The sequence below is a fragment of the Rhea pennata genome, chromosome 17, assembly GCF_028389875.1.
Source record: "Rhea pennata isolate bPtePen1 chromosome 17, bPtePen1.pri, whole genome shotgun sequence".
Lineage (NCBI taxonomy): Eukaryota > Metazoa > Chordata > Aves > Rheiformes > Rheidae > Rhea > Rhea pennata.
The window spans coordinates 8,589,731-8,604,312 of record NC_084679.1 but is presented as its reverse complement, the minus strand read 5'-3'; the positions used below and the strand labels follow the sequence as shown (position 1 = coordinate 8,604,312).

At 43.9% G+C, this 14,582-nt stretch overlaps 1 protein-coding gene across 16 annotated transcripts in view; it reads right to left on the bottom strand.

The window, feature by feature from the left end:
- FBRSL1 (fibrosin like 1) overlaps positions 1-14,582 on the bottom strand; it is a 548,288-nt gene that overhangs the window by 88,966 nt on the left and 444,740 nt on the right. For 13 of the 16 annotated variants that reach the window (XM_062590526.1, XM_062590518.1, XM_062590519.1 and 10 more), the window contains one exon: positions 12,043-12,096. The exons of the other annotated variants lie outside the window; for them this stretch is intronic. In XM_062590526.1, coding sequence (XP_062446510.1) covers positions 12,043-12,096 — 54 coding nt within the window. The remainder of the gene's footprint in view (positions 1-12,042; positions 12,097-14,582) is intronic. 16 annotated transcript variants of the gene reach the window in all.

Sequence of the window (14,582 nt, the reverse complement as noted above, 5' to 3'; positions counted from 1 at the left end):
AAACCCAAAGCGTTCAGTAGTCTTGTTACGGAGCCTGAAGGCCAACAAGCATTGGCTCTGACGGACCAAGGTGTACGAGAGACTTTTAGAGTGAAGGGCCCTCTGCGGAGACTCCACTGTGCTAACCTCCAAGACGAAGAGCCCATCAGGTCTAGTGTCCCTGATGCTCTCAGCTGGCAAGGCAAAAACGAGTAAAGAGGAAGCTCCAAGATGCCACAGGGAACCAGCAGTCTGGGACGATCAACACAGAAGGACATCCATAACGACAGCCATACTCCTACGCCGATCACCTGATGCATGTGCACCCATTTGTGCACATAAATACATACGCACATGGGGAGTTAAGGGAGAGCAACATACAGAAGAACAGTACTTATATAACCACCATCAGACAAAAAACCTGCTTTTTATTTACGCAAGTTATATCCACAGTGCACCATAAGTGGAGCCTCCCAGGCATTTACAAAGCTAGAAAATTAAAACTGCAGCTTGGTCAAAAATACTAAAAAGCCTTCGTGATTCTATGAAGCCAATGGCCCCCAATGGAGGCTGAAACAGCAATTCCTTCCCCGGTTTTCATTGGAAAAAGATTAGAAGTACATTAGCTATAATATATCCACATGCTTTGTTTTGTTCGCTTTGTTTTGTTTTTCAGAAAAAGAAAAGCGAGCTAGAAATTTCCCCTCCAGAATATTAGAAGTAATAAATTAAAAAAAATTATTAACAAACACTAACCTCAGATCATTAGCCAACCTGGCAGCAGACCAGAGAAAATTTATAGCCAACGTGCAACATCAGCTTTCATCCAGAAATGCTAATTTCAGTAAAATGAATAGTGTGTGGGCTTTTCATACTGCTTTGCATTTGGCTCCTCACAGCCCTGTTTAAAGCCTGGGAACCGGCCATATAGTTAAACTGCACAGATGTTCAACAATCTGTACTTGTGTTAATTACCCTAATGTGAGCAGAAACTCAACAGATCCCTGCTAATGAAGGAGAAAGTTTTCCAGCGCGACGGCCGTATGTCGCGTTGCGGCCGCGGTACCGGCGCCCCCCTCCTTCCTCGGCCCCCCGCGCCCGCCGCCCTCGCCCCCTCCGCGCCGCCAGCGTCTCCGCAACGCGCAGGCCCCGTTAGGCGGAGCTGCCGAATTTTAACACGCCATCCGAAACAAGGTAAGAACAACAGATCCGTGACGCTCCCCGCTCTGCCGTCCCCGCCCATCTGCCGCGCTCCTGCGCTCGCCGCCCGACCGGCGCCAGCCGAGCGCGATCGCGCTCCTGCCTCCTCCGCGGGGGCGCGGGAAGCGGCGCGGGGCGAGCGCTGGGGGCGGAAGCGGGCGACGGAGCCGCCGCGGCGGGGCGGAGGGGCTGGCGAGGCGGCGCGGGGCCCCGGGCGAGCCGGCTCGCGGCGCCCCAGTCCAGCACGGGCTGCAGACCGTCACCGCCGGAGCGGTAGCCGCGTGCTCAGAAGCGCCTGGGAGGGCACAAGCGGGTTTCTACGGGGCACGGCGGGAAGGAGTAAAGCAACGCTCAAGTGATCAGTGCTGCCAGCAGCAACGAACCAGCGCCGCTTCTCAGCTTAACCCAGCCTTAAAACACACCCGGCCTCCAAAGAGCTGCTTCTCCCACCGAGCTTCTCACCTTCTGCCAACCGCCGCCTCCAGCGCCGGCTCGCAAAGCAACCCGCGCCGCGAGCAGAAGGCGAAGGGGGTCGGACAAGGGCGACTTACTTTCACCCCGACGGCCCCAGGTGACCTCTGAACGACGCCAGCCCTGGCCCAGGCCGCGGTTCGGATCTCCCAGGCGTCGCTGCTTCTCCAGCGGATCGTACTGCAACGACCTTCATGGGAACAAATGGACTCGCCGTGCTTGGCTCGACTAGCAGACCCCCCTCTACGGAGGAGGGCGGAGAAAATAACTTTTGCTCATTTATCGCAACTTTCGTGCCAGCTCGGTCTCCTTTGGCATTCACAGAGCCCGAGCAGCAGCTGCCGCTCGGGGAAACTCGGTCACCTTGCCGCACGCCTCACCTACGCCATTTCACAGCGCTCCTCGCTGCCGGCCGCGGTACGCGCCTCCTGCTCTCCGCTTGCAAAAGCTTCGATTCCTTTTTAAAATCTTGTTCCTCATGAAGTGAGGGGAGATGGGGAGAAGCACTACATGAAAAGGTGGGGAGGGAAACCGGTATAACCCACAAAGAGTTGAAAATCATTTGGAGAGCACTTGGGCTCTTTTCTGCCTACCTCTTCTTCATTAGTACTGGAAGGAACACAGCTGTCTAATGGCAACTTCAGGCACCCATGGGCCAGCGAAGCGACATTTTCCACACTTAAATAACACTGAGCTGATTTAATTACTGCACTTAATAGTAACAAAAGATGTCTCAATTTAATCTTCAAACGGCCCTCCAAGATCAAAACACAGCTGGCTGGATAACAAGATGGCCTAGGCCAGCAAACAAGTAGGTCCAATTTGTTCAAGAGCTGCATCCACTCCTCAGCATGAAAGGCCAAGAAACACTTGTGCTGCTGAACAAATCAAAGAAAGCAGTCTCCCTCCTCCCCCCTCCCGTCCTGCCCGACTTTTGTTATACAGAAAAAATAAAAAAGGTAGCTGATTCATTGGCAAAGAAATGCAACATGATAAAAGAACAAATGATGATGTTTGCGAGAGAAAGAAAAGAACTAAGAGCCAAGATTTAAGAGGTTTTGTTTTTATAATCCTTCAAGATGATTAAGAATGAATGAACCAGATTAAAATCACGTGGGGACAAAGGAAGGTCTCTACCTCTTTTGTTTTTCTTTCCATTCTGGACAGAAGGAGACGGCTCATTAAGGAAAGCCCTCAAGACAGGCCTATAGTGAGGAACTCCCAAGTTTTTTTTTTTTTTGAGTGTCTGTTTGCTGTGTTTGGGCAAGAGAAAGTCCAGATAAAAATTAACCATTTACTTCTGACATTTTCTAATTACCCATATGAAGTTGTGATTGTTGCTTTTTTGCAAAGCATTCTGAGAAACGTCTCTCTATTCAACAGCTCTTAATTCACATTTCTATTGACATGATTGTTGGATCTCTCCAGGCACCTTCCAGGAATTTTTAAGTTTTTGCACATTCCGTTACAGCTATACACAGAAAGGTTAAAGCCAATCTCTCAGCCACTGCAAAGTTTTTGCAGTCCCCTGAGTAACAGAGAAGCTAAAGTAAACTTTCATGTTGGACGTAGCATGCAGCTTTCCGAGTTCCAATTCTGGCTACTGATTCTAACCAGGGCTATACAGCCCACTTTTTGATCTAAATTCTACTAATATTAATTACAAGTAAGTCCACAAGAAATCAGTTTGTTGATCTTTGCAGGCTTACTTTGTATCAACACCAGTCTACAGTACACTGTTGCTAAGAGCAAGACGGTTTCTTTCTTTTCCTCAAGTTTTCATGAGTTTTTTCTCTCGACAAAGAACTATGATTAGGTAACTTGTGTGTTCCAGTTCTGGGGACAGTGTGCATGTCTTGGGTCATGTTTTGGTGGATTTTAAAAAATTTTACGTATATACATGCATATATATGTTCCTAGCACACACAGAGTTTGCTCCAGTTTTCATGAGACCACTGACAATAATACTTCTTAGTCAGCAGAAGATGCCAGTAGCCACCTACATTTTGGCTACTGCACTATGACTTTGGAAGACAGCACAGAGACATAGTTGCTGCCACTCTGATGACTGTCCTCTATTCTCATTAGACCGAGACATGATAGAGGAAGATGATGCCTAATCTTAATATGATCAGGGTCAAGCAATTCAGTGGTTTGCTCCAGTAAGTTGGCAGGCCTGAAACTCCTATCAGACAACCCTAGAGTCATTTAAGTGGAAGGGACTCCTGGAGGTCATTTAAATGGACGGGACTCCTGGAGGTCACCTAGCTCAATCTCCTGCTCAAAGCACAGCAAACATCTACATCCAGACAGGGTTCTGAGGGCTTTCTCTAGCTGAATCTGCACTCAAATTTTGGGCTAATTCCATCAATGTTCATTTAAATATCTTTTTCTTTTAGTGACTTCAGTTCAAGAAATAATTGAACTTTTTAAAATATCTCATTTTGCAAGAAGTTGGAGAAGTACACAAGTTAAGAGTTTTTATTTACAATACAACCATTGTACTTTCTGACCTGCGATCAAGGTCACCAGAGAACAGGCCCCTTATGATTCAAAGTAGTTGGGTTGAGACATCTGAATGGTCACAAGAAATAAAAGCTGATCTCTTTGTCCATTGATTTTGTTTAGTATGGGCTGAACCATAGCTTAAAACCACCTTCCCAACCAGTTTTAAGTTCTAGACCAATAACAAGAGGTCTTTAGGAGGCACTTGCTGCTGAAGTTCAAACAAGGGAATGTTCCAAATTTGCTTGTTTGTTTAAGTAAGTGAGAAAGATGGGGTGTGTGTGGGGGGAAACAACAAGCAATTCTCTTAACTAGAATTCACAAGTGCAATCAGCTAGAAAATCCCCCGTCTGTTTGTGAGGAGGGAGTTAAGACTTTTCCAAAGACTGAAAGACAGCTCTGCTCAATGGATAGTAGTATGTACAAAGCACCAAGTGTGAAATCCTGACCCCACTGCTGTCAGCAGTAAAATTCCCATAGATTTCCACAGGGCCAGGATGTTCAAACCTGTTCAGACAATTCATAAAGCATCATTTCAAAGGCACACCTTTCCATGAGATTCCCAAGGGCCTTTTGAGTTTTGACTTAAATGCCTGGATTATTTTTACAACTGCAGTTATGGGTCCTTTGTTCACAGGGAGTTAAGCAATACAAAGAACACAGCAAGAGAACAATGGAGGCATTACCATGCATGATTTGTCTTAAAAAAAATACTCCTTCTTTTCATGAAGTTATAGATCCAATTTCAGTCTTTATTATCACTTTGCCATATGAGAAAGTGGCTCTTAATTTTAATAAAGGAAGGGAGCTTCATATTTCAGCAAGAGCTAAAGAGCTTCCTGTGATACAGGAGGTGGAAAGCTTTTGTTAGCAGCTACTACAGGCTAGATTCACAGAGGAAAAGGGAAATAATCCTTTCCACCCTGAGCAAATAAATCTTTTCTAGGACATACCCTATGGCAGGTGGTTACCCAAAGGCATCTTTTCTGGTTAGAGAACATGAGATCATCTCTGCCTCCTCCGCTTTAAGGTGAAGTGAGAGAATGTGCTAAAAAGCACGTATTACATTTCACTTATCACCAATCCTGGTGTCCAAGCAAGTATTTAAATATATGGTGCACCACCGGATTAATAAAAAAACTTGCCACTAATTTAACTGGTCTGGAGCAAGAGGCATATATTTAGCTTCAGAACCTTTTGCTGAAATTTGTGAGTCATTTTCTCGCTTGCCCTTAAAAAGGGATCTGCAGTATATTTAAAGAGATTATCATATAAAACAACTGTATTCTATTTTATATCAAGAATGACAAGTTTAACCCAATTCACAAAACAAAAAAAGTATTCACACAGGCAGGTGTAGCTAACCTTTGAAAAAATAGTATTAGAGGCCCACCATTCCCATTTCATGCTACTGTATACCTTTTAAAATGGAAATTCTAATTGTTTGGTTAGCTGAAGCTTCTGAACTATTTCAGTTTAAAATGCTTTACGGAAATTCCCTTTTCCCTGAAAACGACCAATAGCTCTATTATTTTACAACCTTTCCCCTTAGACCCCATTCACACTAGTGCTGTAGCTGTATTAGCAAAATCCATCTTCAAATGAGGTTTTCACTGGCAAAGAGTAAACATAGCTTCATAAAACAGTTTGTAATATTGTTCCATCTCCGTTCTAGCAAAGGAAATGAAGTTAGCTGCAACCTGAGTATGAGAACCCCACGAGAACATGGCCCACGCAGCAAGCAGGACAAGGATCCAACGCAGCATGCACTAAGCGCATAGGGAGGCAAAGCGAGCGTGGCCCACAAGTCTCTTGGCCTGGATGCCCCAGGTGCCAGGGCAGGCTCCCCGTGCATTTTACAGATCTTTAGTAGTGTTAAGTGGGACAATACATTATTCATTGCATTTCTAGAGTCTGACTTGCAGTACAAGGGAAGAGATAACCCTAAGAACCTCAGAGCCAGGTACAGGAGACACTGCTAGTCAAATACTCGTAACTAGAGAATTGGTAAGACATTCCCTGACAAACTTCAAGCCAGAACCAAAAGGAGAAATGGAGAAACCAAAGCAGAAGAGCTGGCTAGCATTTGTATCTCCCACTTCTCCTGCATACTATTGCTCACAAAGGGATTTAACTGTGATGAAGCAAGCTGGAAAATATAGAAGTGAGACACAGCATGTTTTTATGATTCTTTTCATGCAGCTGAATATAAAATCCTTGCCCTTCTTTCTCCTTGGGCCATCCATCTTTCCCAGGTAATGTAAAGCCATCCTCCCAACAGGTGGTCCTGCTCTCGCAGACCGACCTTAATGTTTAATTGTCACAAATCAATTCCAACCTCAATGCTCAGGCTGCTGCTACCCCTTTCCATCTTTAAACTGATCACAACTTGGGATCCTCTCAGGTTACTAAATTCGTTTTTGGACTCATTGCCTAGAAAAAACAAAGAGGCAGCAACACACACCGCTCCCTGCAGCCCATGTAACGCGCTGACATCGCACAAGGAGACCGGGCTAAAAACACGTCAACTCTGTGCGTGTGCGTGCATGTGTGCGCACACGCATGCATCTTATTTTATTTTTTTGTCCAACTGGAATTAATCAGGAACGATAAACGCTGTCTCCTGAAGGCAGCCATGGGGGGATGAAATATGCCTCTTAAGCTTATCAGCTTGAGCGCCACTGAAGAGAAAGCTGGCTTCTAAGCCTGGGGATAATGGGCTGTCCTTTCAGGAAGGTATCAGAGGTCTCAGGAGAGGCAGCCAGCACAATGGTGTGACCTTCAGCTAATAAAGCCCACCCTAGAGTCCAAAGAAGCTTGGGGAATATTGACAAAAGTTCATATTTACAACAGCCTGGACTCCTTCCAGATACCATTACCAGTTTAGAGAGCTGCAGTCTCTGTACATACACTCACACAGGCTTTTATTCTGTCTCCTCCTTTCTCTCTTTGTTCCCATGCTGTCTAAAAAAAAAAATAAGTCAGAAAGTGGCAATTCTTCCATTAACAAGGTCCCACCAGCATCTTTTTTAAATGAAGAGTTATTCAAAATTTCAATTTCAACCTCAACACCATCCTCTGCCTGAAGGAGATTCAAGGCCTCTTGCAAGGATTCTCAGTGCGTCATCATGCTCATCAGGAAGAAAGCATATGTGTTTTTGTGGAAAATCTGCTGATGTATTTATAATTCTTTAAACAAAAAGGCAGCCAACATATTGTAAAATGAGAAGTTTTTGTTGGTTTTCTTTTCCCTCCCCCCCCCTTCTTAAACAAGCGCTGGCAATCAATGCAGTCCCAGTCAGAAATACAAAACCAAAGCTTTTTCAAGCAGAAACTGATTCCCCCCCCCCCCAAGTCTGTGCTGTGGTTAGCAAAATGAGGTTTAGCCCACAACTGGAGTGCGTAGGCATGACTGGAATAAAAATAATAAGTAATATTTTAAAAACTGTTCATGCAGTTAAAAAAAATTTGAAACAGAAAAATTGTTTGAAGTAAAAGTTTCATTTTTTCCATGTCCTAACGTAATTCCAACACAAACATATAAAAAGAAAGATTTGGAGGAAGTCTGTTTTCAAGGGTAATTTCATTGAAATCAATATTGAATCTCAAAGCATTTAATGGAAATAGCATTTTCTGTGGCAGAACTGTTTTGATCACTTTTCAATCCAGCCATGCCATTCTGCCATTTTCATTTATCTGCCCCATAATTTATCTTTGCCATCCTGAAAACAATCTTGCTGGGATTCAAAAGGGATCAAAAAAAAGTAATTGTTTATAACATTGCCCACATAATGTCTCCTAAAAGGTGCCTCTGTAGCTTGGCAGTCTCATTTTCCATGACAGTACTCAGTAGAGGTCAGTGTCCTTGAAAACTGAGGACAAAGGCTGGACAGAACATCAATGACCCAAAAGTCTTGCTTTTGTAGTCCCTGCTTTCCAGTAGACAAGAACCTGTTTCCATCAACAGCTACACAGTCACACCAGCCACACTGATAGGACAGGCTCAGTTTTCCAAGTTCCTTCAGTTTTGGCCCAAGTATGAAGAGTACCTCTATTCGCCCCATCCTGTTCATGCATACGCACTGTCAAAAGAATTCAAGTGACTGATTATAACTTGGCTGAATTCAAAGTAGTCAAAGCACACATTACTGCTCTGCTTAAAGCTCTCACACAAGCACTGTCATGGGTTGTATCAAGGCTAGTAAGAAATGATATGCACTGGGACATGCACTAGATGGCCCAGGGGATGGGATGAAGAGTCTTCACTTTATGGCCACTGTTTCAAAATCTGGCTGGATTCAACAGACATCCTATCCCTATAATGACTACTCAGTAACCTGCCCAACATCCATCCATACCATAAACCCAGTGAATTCGCAGTCAGGTATCAATTCCTATGGAACAGAAGCGTTGCTACTGCCTCAGCTGTAGGAGAGTGCTGACCAGCAGCAGAATGAGCTCCCCTCCATCCTCATTCCCCCAAATTGCTCCAGATTACATTGGTACTCCCTCTAGGGGTGAGTCAACAAAATCAGTACGCAGTATTACGCTTAAGTGGTCAAAATACTACAGAAGAAATATAAACAGGAGGTCTGTGGTGTCATCAGGGAAATGACACCATACGCATCTTGGAAAGATAGCAGCTAATCGATCTGGGGGGAAAACAGGACAGCACCACAATATTTCACTGGAAGAAGAAAGTTGGAGGAATGAAAGGCATGAGGTTCCTTTGGTGGGAGGCAGCAGCTCTGCTTGGCCGGAGAGCTGAGCAGGACAGAACACCCAGGACCACTCCACCTGGGAGCAAGGGGTGGAAGGGAAGACGTCCAAAGCAGTGTAATGCACAATTTGCTACGGTAAGAGAAGATGCTACAAAACACTTCCAACCAGCTGCCTGACATAACCAAATCAAACTCGTCTCACCACCCATTACTTCAAAGCTGTGAGCTTATGCCTCCCGCCGCAGCTTTTCGCTGCTAACCTTCAAACAGAATTGTTTTATTTACAACAGTGAGTTCCTATGGAGAAGCTCCAGAAACAGATGTGGCTGACTGTACTCTTACACCTGGTTTCTGTGACAGAAACCCCCGCTTATCAAGAAATCACAGGACATTAAGCATTTTCCAGTGACACAGGCAGACATAGGACCTGTTTTCCATCATGGAGGGCAACTAAGTGATCTCTCACTGCTGCCCTTTTCACTTCCAAACCTCCACTGTGCTCAGAGAGTCTTGCTTTCAAGGCATGCTTTTAACACTGACTAACAGAGAGAAAGGCTGACAAAAGCGAGTCTTGCACATCCCCTGCGTACAGACGTCCAAGTTCCTCCACACAGCTGCCGGGACATGGACCTGCCATGGGGCAAGCATGGTCTTGGAGCACTAGAATGAGAAACCCGCATCACCCGGCCGCGTTGTCACATTATATAATGTAACACTTTGTCTTTTTGGAGCTAAGAGGTAAAATAATTCAGGACTTGGAATTGCTAAGAATTAAGAATTAGTATCAGCCAAGACCAAGATTGGATTTCAGAAGTCCATTTCCCTCTGAATTTTGTCTTGCTTCCCGTGACATGCACAGACTGAAGATTTTCTCCCGAGCAACCGCTGCCTGACTAAAATACAGCACACCCTTTCCATAAAGTCCTTTGTTAAAACATCTTTGCCATAAAGCTGCAAAACCTTGGCTCCCGAGTACATTAAATCCTTATAAACCTGCCTTCATTTTAACCGTGCAGTATTTCAAGACACAAAGCGCTTCTTCCAAAAGATAGCACTTTAATGAGGAAAGGGGTAAAATATATAAACCAAACCTCATTATAGTATAATTTCTGGGAGACAAGCATGCTGTTATAAAAAGATGCCATAGCAATTGCATTACACATGGCTTGAAGATTTAACACTTTTAAAAAGCCATTGCTACTTTCAGCCACTGGCTTTGTTTTGTTTTGAATATAGCAGGAAACATCCAGAACTACAGGCCCACCGTCAGCTATATATTTTATATTCTGTAAGTCGTTGCAAATTGTGGATTCAACTCTACTGCGTGCTGACAAAACGTAATGTGCACCAGACATTAGGAGACTGGCTACAAGTTACTGTTTTATACTTGTACCTTTAAAACCTCTGCACTCTTCAAAGATCTGCTGCTTGAAATACAATAATGTAGCACTGACACAGTAAATTATCCAGAACAGATCCAATTCATAATGGAATTAAAGTGCTTATAATGATAAAGCTTGTTCACAAGTTAACACCAATGTAAAAAAAAACCGAAACAAAACAAAAACCTAGAGTACAGTGATGAATACGATGCAGTTTAATACTACTTGCCAGATAAGCCAAGGTAACCGGCACATCAAAGTGCCTGCAACTGGTTTCCAAAAAAAGATTTTTTTTTTTTTTGAAGTGCAACTTACTTCCCCCCCCCATGTAAATAAACAACTCTTTCCCCTTCCCTTCCCCCACCAACCGGAAAAACATTACTAGAATAAAGCATTATCTTAAAGAAGAAACCGTCTATCCAAGGAGCATCCTGAGTTACATTGGTCTGGAAGACTTAAAACTAGTTTAATCAAGTAGCCATTATCGATTATATTACTTCCATATTATGTCTTCCAGCTGTAACTGCTGAAAGTAAATCTTAGCAAAGATTAAGTATTTAATACAATCAGCAAAGAAAACAGCGAAAAAAAAGACGAATGTAAATGCCACCAGAGACACAACTGATGAAGGAACAAAAAAACACCCAAACAAAACGAGGCCACCCCAAAACCAACAGCAGCAGAGAAACACACTTCACTACAGCTTTCATGTGAAGCACATATAACATTGATGGTTACTGGTAGTGAAGACACTGTTGGAAAATTAAACCCAAAAGTGACAAAATTGGCAGGTTTTTTTGTGTGTTTCTTGGCACTTACTCTTGAAAATTATGCAAGGAGAGACAGAATTTCAGCAAATATCTTAGTTATTGCCACAGATCTGGATCAACAGCAGGGTGAAAAGCTGACATTGTTACTCATGACTACACCCGGGTTAGGATAATCCTCTCTCTTTAGCTAATAACGTATGTAGCTAATAATAAACGAAATTCTGGACTGAAGGGTACTGATTAATACAAGGTTCAACACTCACTATATGATTATGATCATGGAGTAGCTCTTCTGACTGTAGTTCTCAGAGAGGACATCTGAAGAGGCCATAATGCACAAACACTTTCTCTAAATGCGGAACCAATACCCTAGGCTTTAGGTCCTGTTTCTGATATACTTTTAAAATGCTCATTTCTACTGATGTGACTCTTCTTTCGAAGTTTAAAGTAAAAGGAGAACAGATTCCTCCTCCACAACTCCCTTTTAAGTCACAGGTGGACTCATCCAGCTCTTACCTACTTTGCCACAGGAAAAGACAGCCAGCTGGATAACCCCGACCAGGATGCCACCATAAGAATTGTCACAGAACACCTGGCACTAAGGCACCCAGTCTAGCATGTGCCTTCCATTAACACAGCCTTCACACTTACTTTAATACTTTTCTGCTTAGCTCTGCTATTAAATTGCAAGGAAGAAATAACTGCGAGCAAATGTACATGCTACTTTTGTTTTAGAATCTTCCCACTTCCTTCCTTCATAAGAAGATTTGGGGTGCTAGAAACTGGAAGCCTTACCGCAAGCGTATAACGAGACCCTGAGCTAACAGGTTAGCTGACGTGGAGCTGTTAACAGTGAATTGGCTTGGAGACAGTAAAAGGAAAAAAAAAAAAGGAGAAAAAAAAAGAGCGAGAGACAGAGAGAGTGAGAGAGACAGAGACAGCAACCAATTCAGCTGCAAGAAATCAAGCTAAATCAGTCCCAAGTGCCCATGTTGGAGAGACTTGAGCTCATACCTTGCTTGTTATCAAGGCACTCCTGATACGAGTCAGCTCCAGTTCCGTTGAGGTCTACAGACAAAACAAAAAGTTTCATTCATATCAAACGTAAATATCACAAGCTTCTCAAATGGCAACCTTGCTGGAGCAGTGTGTTACGTGCAAATAACTCTAGTTCTTTAGAAGGCCATGCCGGTTTTCTGGCATAAACCGCGGCTTGTTACAGACAAGCTGTAATAAATGCACACCAACCTGCTGTGGTAAGCCTGCTCTTATGCTCAACAGCAGGTGCAGGGTGCTGTCCCCCCAGCCTGCCCACGTACCCATGTGCTGGCCAAGGCACAAGGGAGGAGATTAAAAGCTGCAGCTGCTCTGAGCAAGTTCCTCAAGCAAACGAAAGATGGAATACTTTAGTTTCAATCCATCATTACAGTGTCCACTGCAGATCCTATCAAACCATGGGTTTAGACCAACAGATCCCAAACTATGGCCTGGAATAGACTTCTTTGTGGCTCATGGCACTGCTATCCTTTTGGCTTTTTGTGGCTACATCATATTAAAGATCACTAAAAATACAATAACATACTTTCTAAAGATTACTCTTCCGTGGAAGCAATACTGCCCTGTAGTTACCACTAAGATTATTTGATCCAGCAGGAGGAGAGGAGCTAGTCCATGTCATGGAAGTGGGAGAGAAGCTGAGACACTTAATAAGTGTGTGTCCCACCCAACGAAGGAACCTGGCAAACTCCAGTCACGACAGCATAACCTGGCTGCCTGCAAACACAGCTGCGGTCACAGAAGTGCTTCTCACAATCAGCATGGATCTCTCCTAGCAGAAACCTTCATCTGCACTAGGGTTCAACTATATTTAATTGGCTTTGTGTAAAAATGGTTTAAATGGAGGTTAGCAGAATCACGTTACAACATGGCTTGGACCTCAAAAGCAAACCGAAGAATGTTCCATCATGGCTTTACTACTGCTTTACAATCCCATTCAACCACAAAGAAGTTTGGATGGTCCTTAAGGAAAAGTTATTAAATACATCTGCAAACCCTGGATAAACTAATACTTTCAGATGCTTACATGCACTTTACATACTGCTTTAAGCATGCAGAGTACAGCTGAATCCACATACGATGGCTGCTTACGCACGTCGGGGGTCCTCAGAAAGTGAATGTTTTGTACACCAACCATGCCTCTGCAATGAGGCTGCAAATGATGTTAAACTCAGTTCTGCTGGATAACTGGGTTACTGACCCACTCCATAAGATTACCCATGGCATGATCTCCAGGTGCACTGGAGGTGGCACTTCTACTAAAATAACTTTTTCTGAAAGGTGATCAGAGTTATGACAACAGTCATCACTGCAGGACTCGGAGTTTCTGCCCCATTAGGGCTGAACTGGGCAGACAAGTCAACCACTCCAGCAACACAACTTCAGCCACACCACGCAGAAAATCTGCACAACTGCAATGAGATGATCTCTTTCTAGGCCAAAAGTCTAGAGTATTGTCCACAATAGAAAAGGTACCTGAAAGCAACCCTATTTTTGCACCCACAAGCAGCAGCTAGCCTCCGAATGTGATGGCTTCCTGCCAATGCACATGTGTGGCCAGCACATTCCCACGCTGGCCATCCTCACCAACAGCTGGTGACGGCTCCTTGCACACATGAAGAGATTCAGATCAGATTTAAGAGGTTTCATGTTCAGGAGTAGCATTTTATGAACAAAAAAGCAAAAATTAAAGTTGCCCACCATTTGTGTTGTGTAAATCCCAGATAATAGATCTTCCCCCTAATCCTAATGAGGCTGTCCTATTAAAATCTTTATTAGCTTTCAGCTTTGCAGATTGCCCAAAGGCTCATCAGTTTCCCTATCTCTCAGTACCAAGATCTGCTTTAACTTTTACAAATAGCTCTAAGATATTTCCCAGCTTATCAGCATTGCCAAGCAGCCTGTCTTATCATTACTATTGCAGATAAAATAAATGAGCTCAGGATGATATGAATAATGGCATTTTCTGTAGGCTGGTTTCCCATTACATTTTCAACAGATTGTAGATTTAAACTTCACCACAAAAGAAAAAAAAATAAAAGGAGGGGGAAAGAGTAGCTTTTTTTTCTTCTCTTTCATTTACCTTCACTGCCTTAGAGCATCGGCTATATTTTTAAGCTCACCTGATGGGAGCCAGTAATTAATTTTGAAAGGGAGCAGAAACACCTTGGTTCTGCCTTCTCTGAAGGCCAAAAGCACAGTTACTTCTGGGATGTTTTTCCAGCTGCTTTTGTTGGAGAGAGGCAAGGGCTGAATTGCACTCTGCCTAATGAAGCCATCTTCATTAGTCTGTTCCCTTCCCTCACAGACTAGGAATACGAGCCGGATTGGGAATTGAAACCACGAGAAGCAACCGAGCTGCATCTGAATTAAAAGCCGAGGCCGCGAAGGTCTCCGACGCCTGCTCCCGGCCGGCGAGCACGAGGCGCCCGCGGCACAGCAGGGAGGTCACCTCCTGGCAACCATTTTCCGCCCGGTCCCTGCAGCCAGCGCTGCAG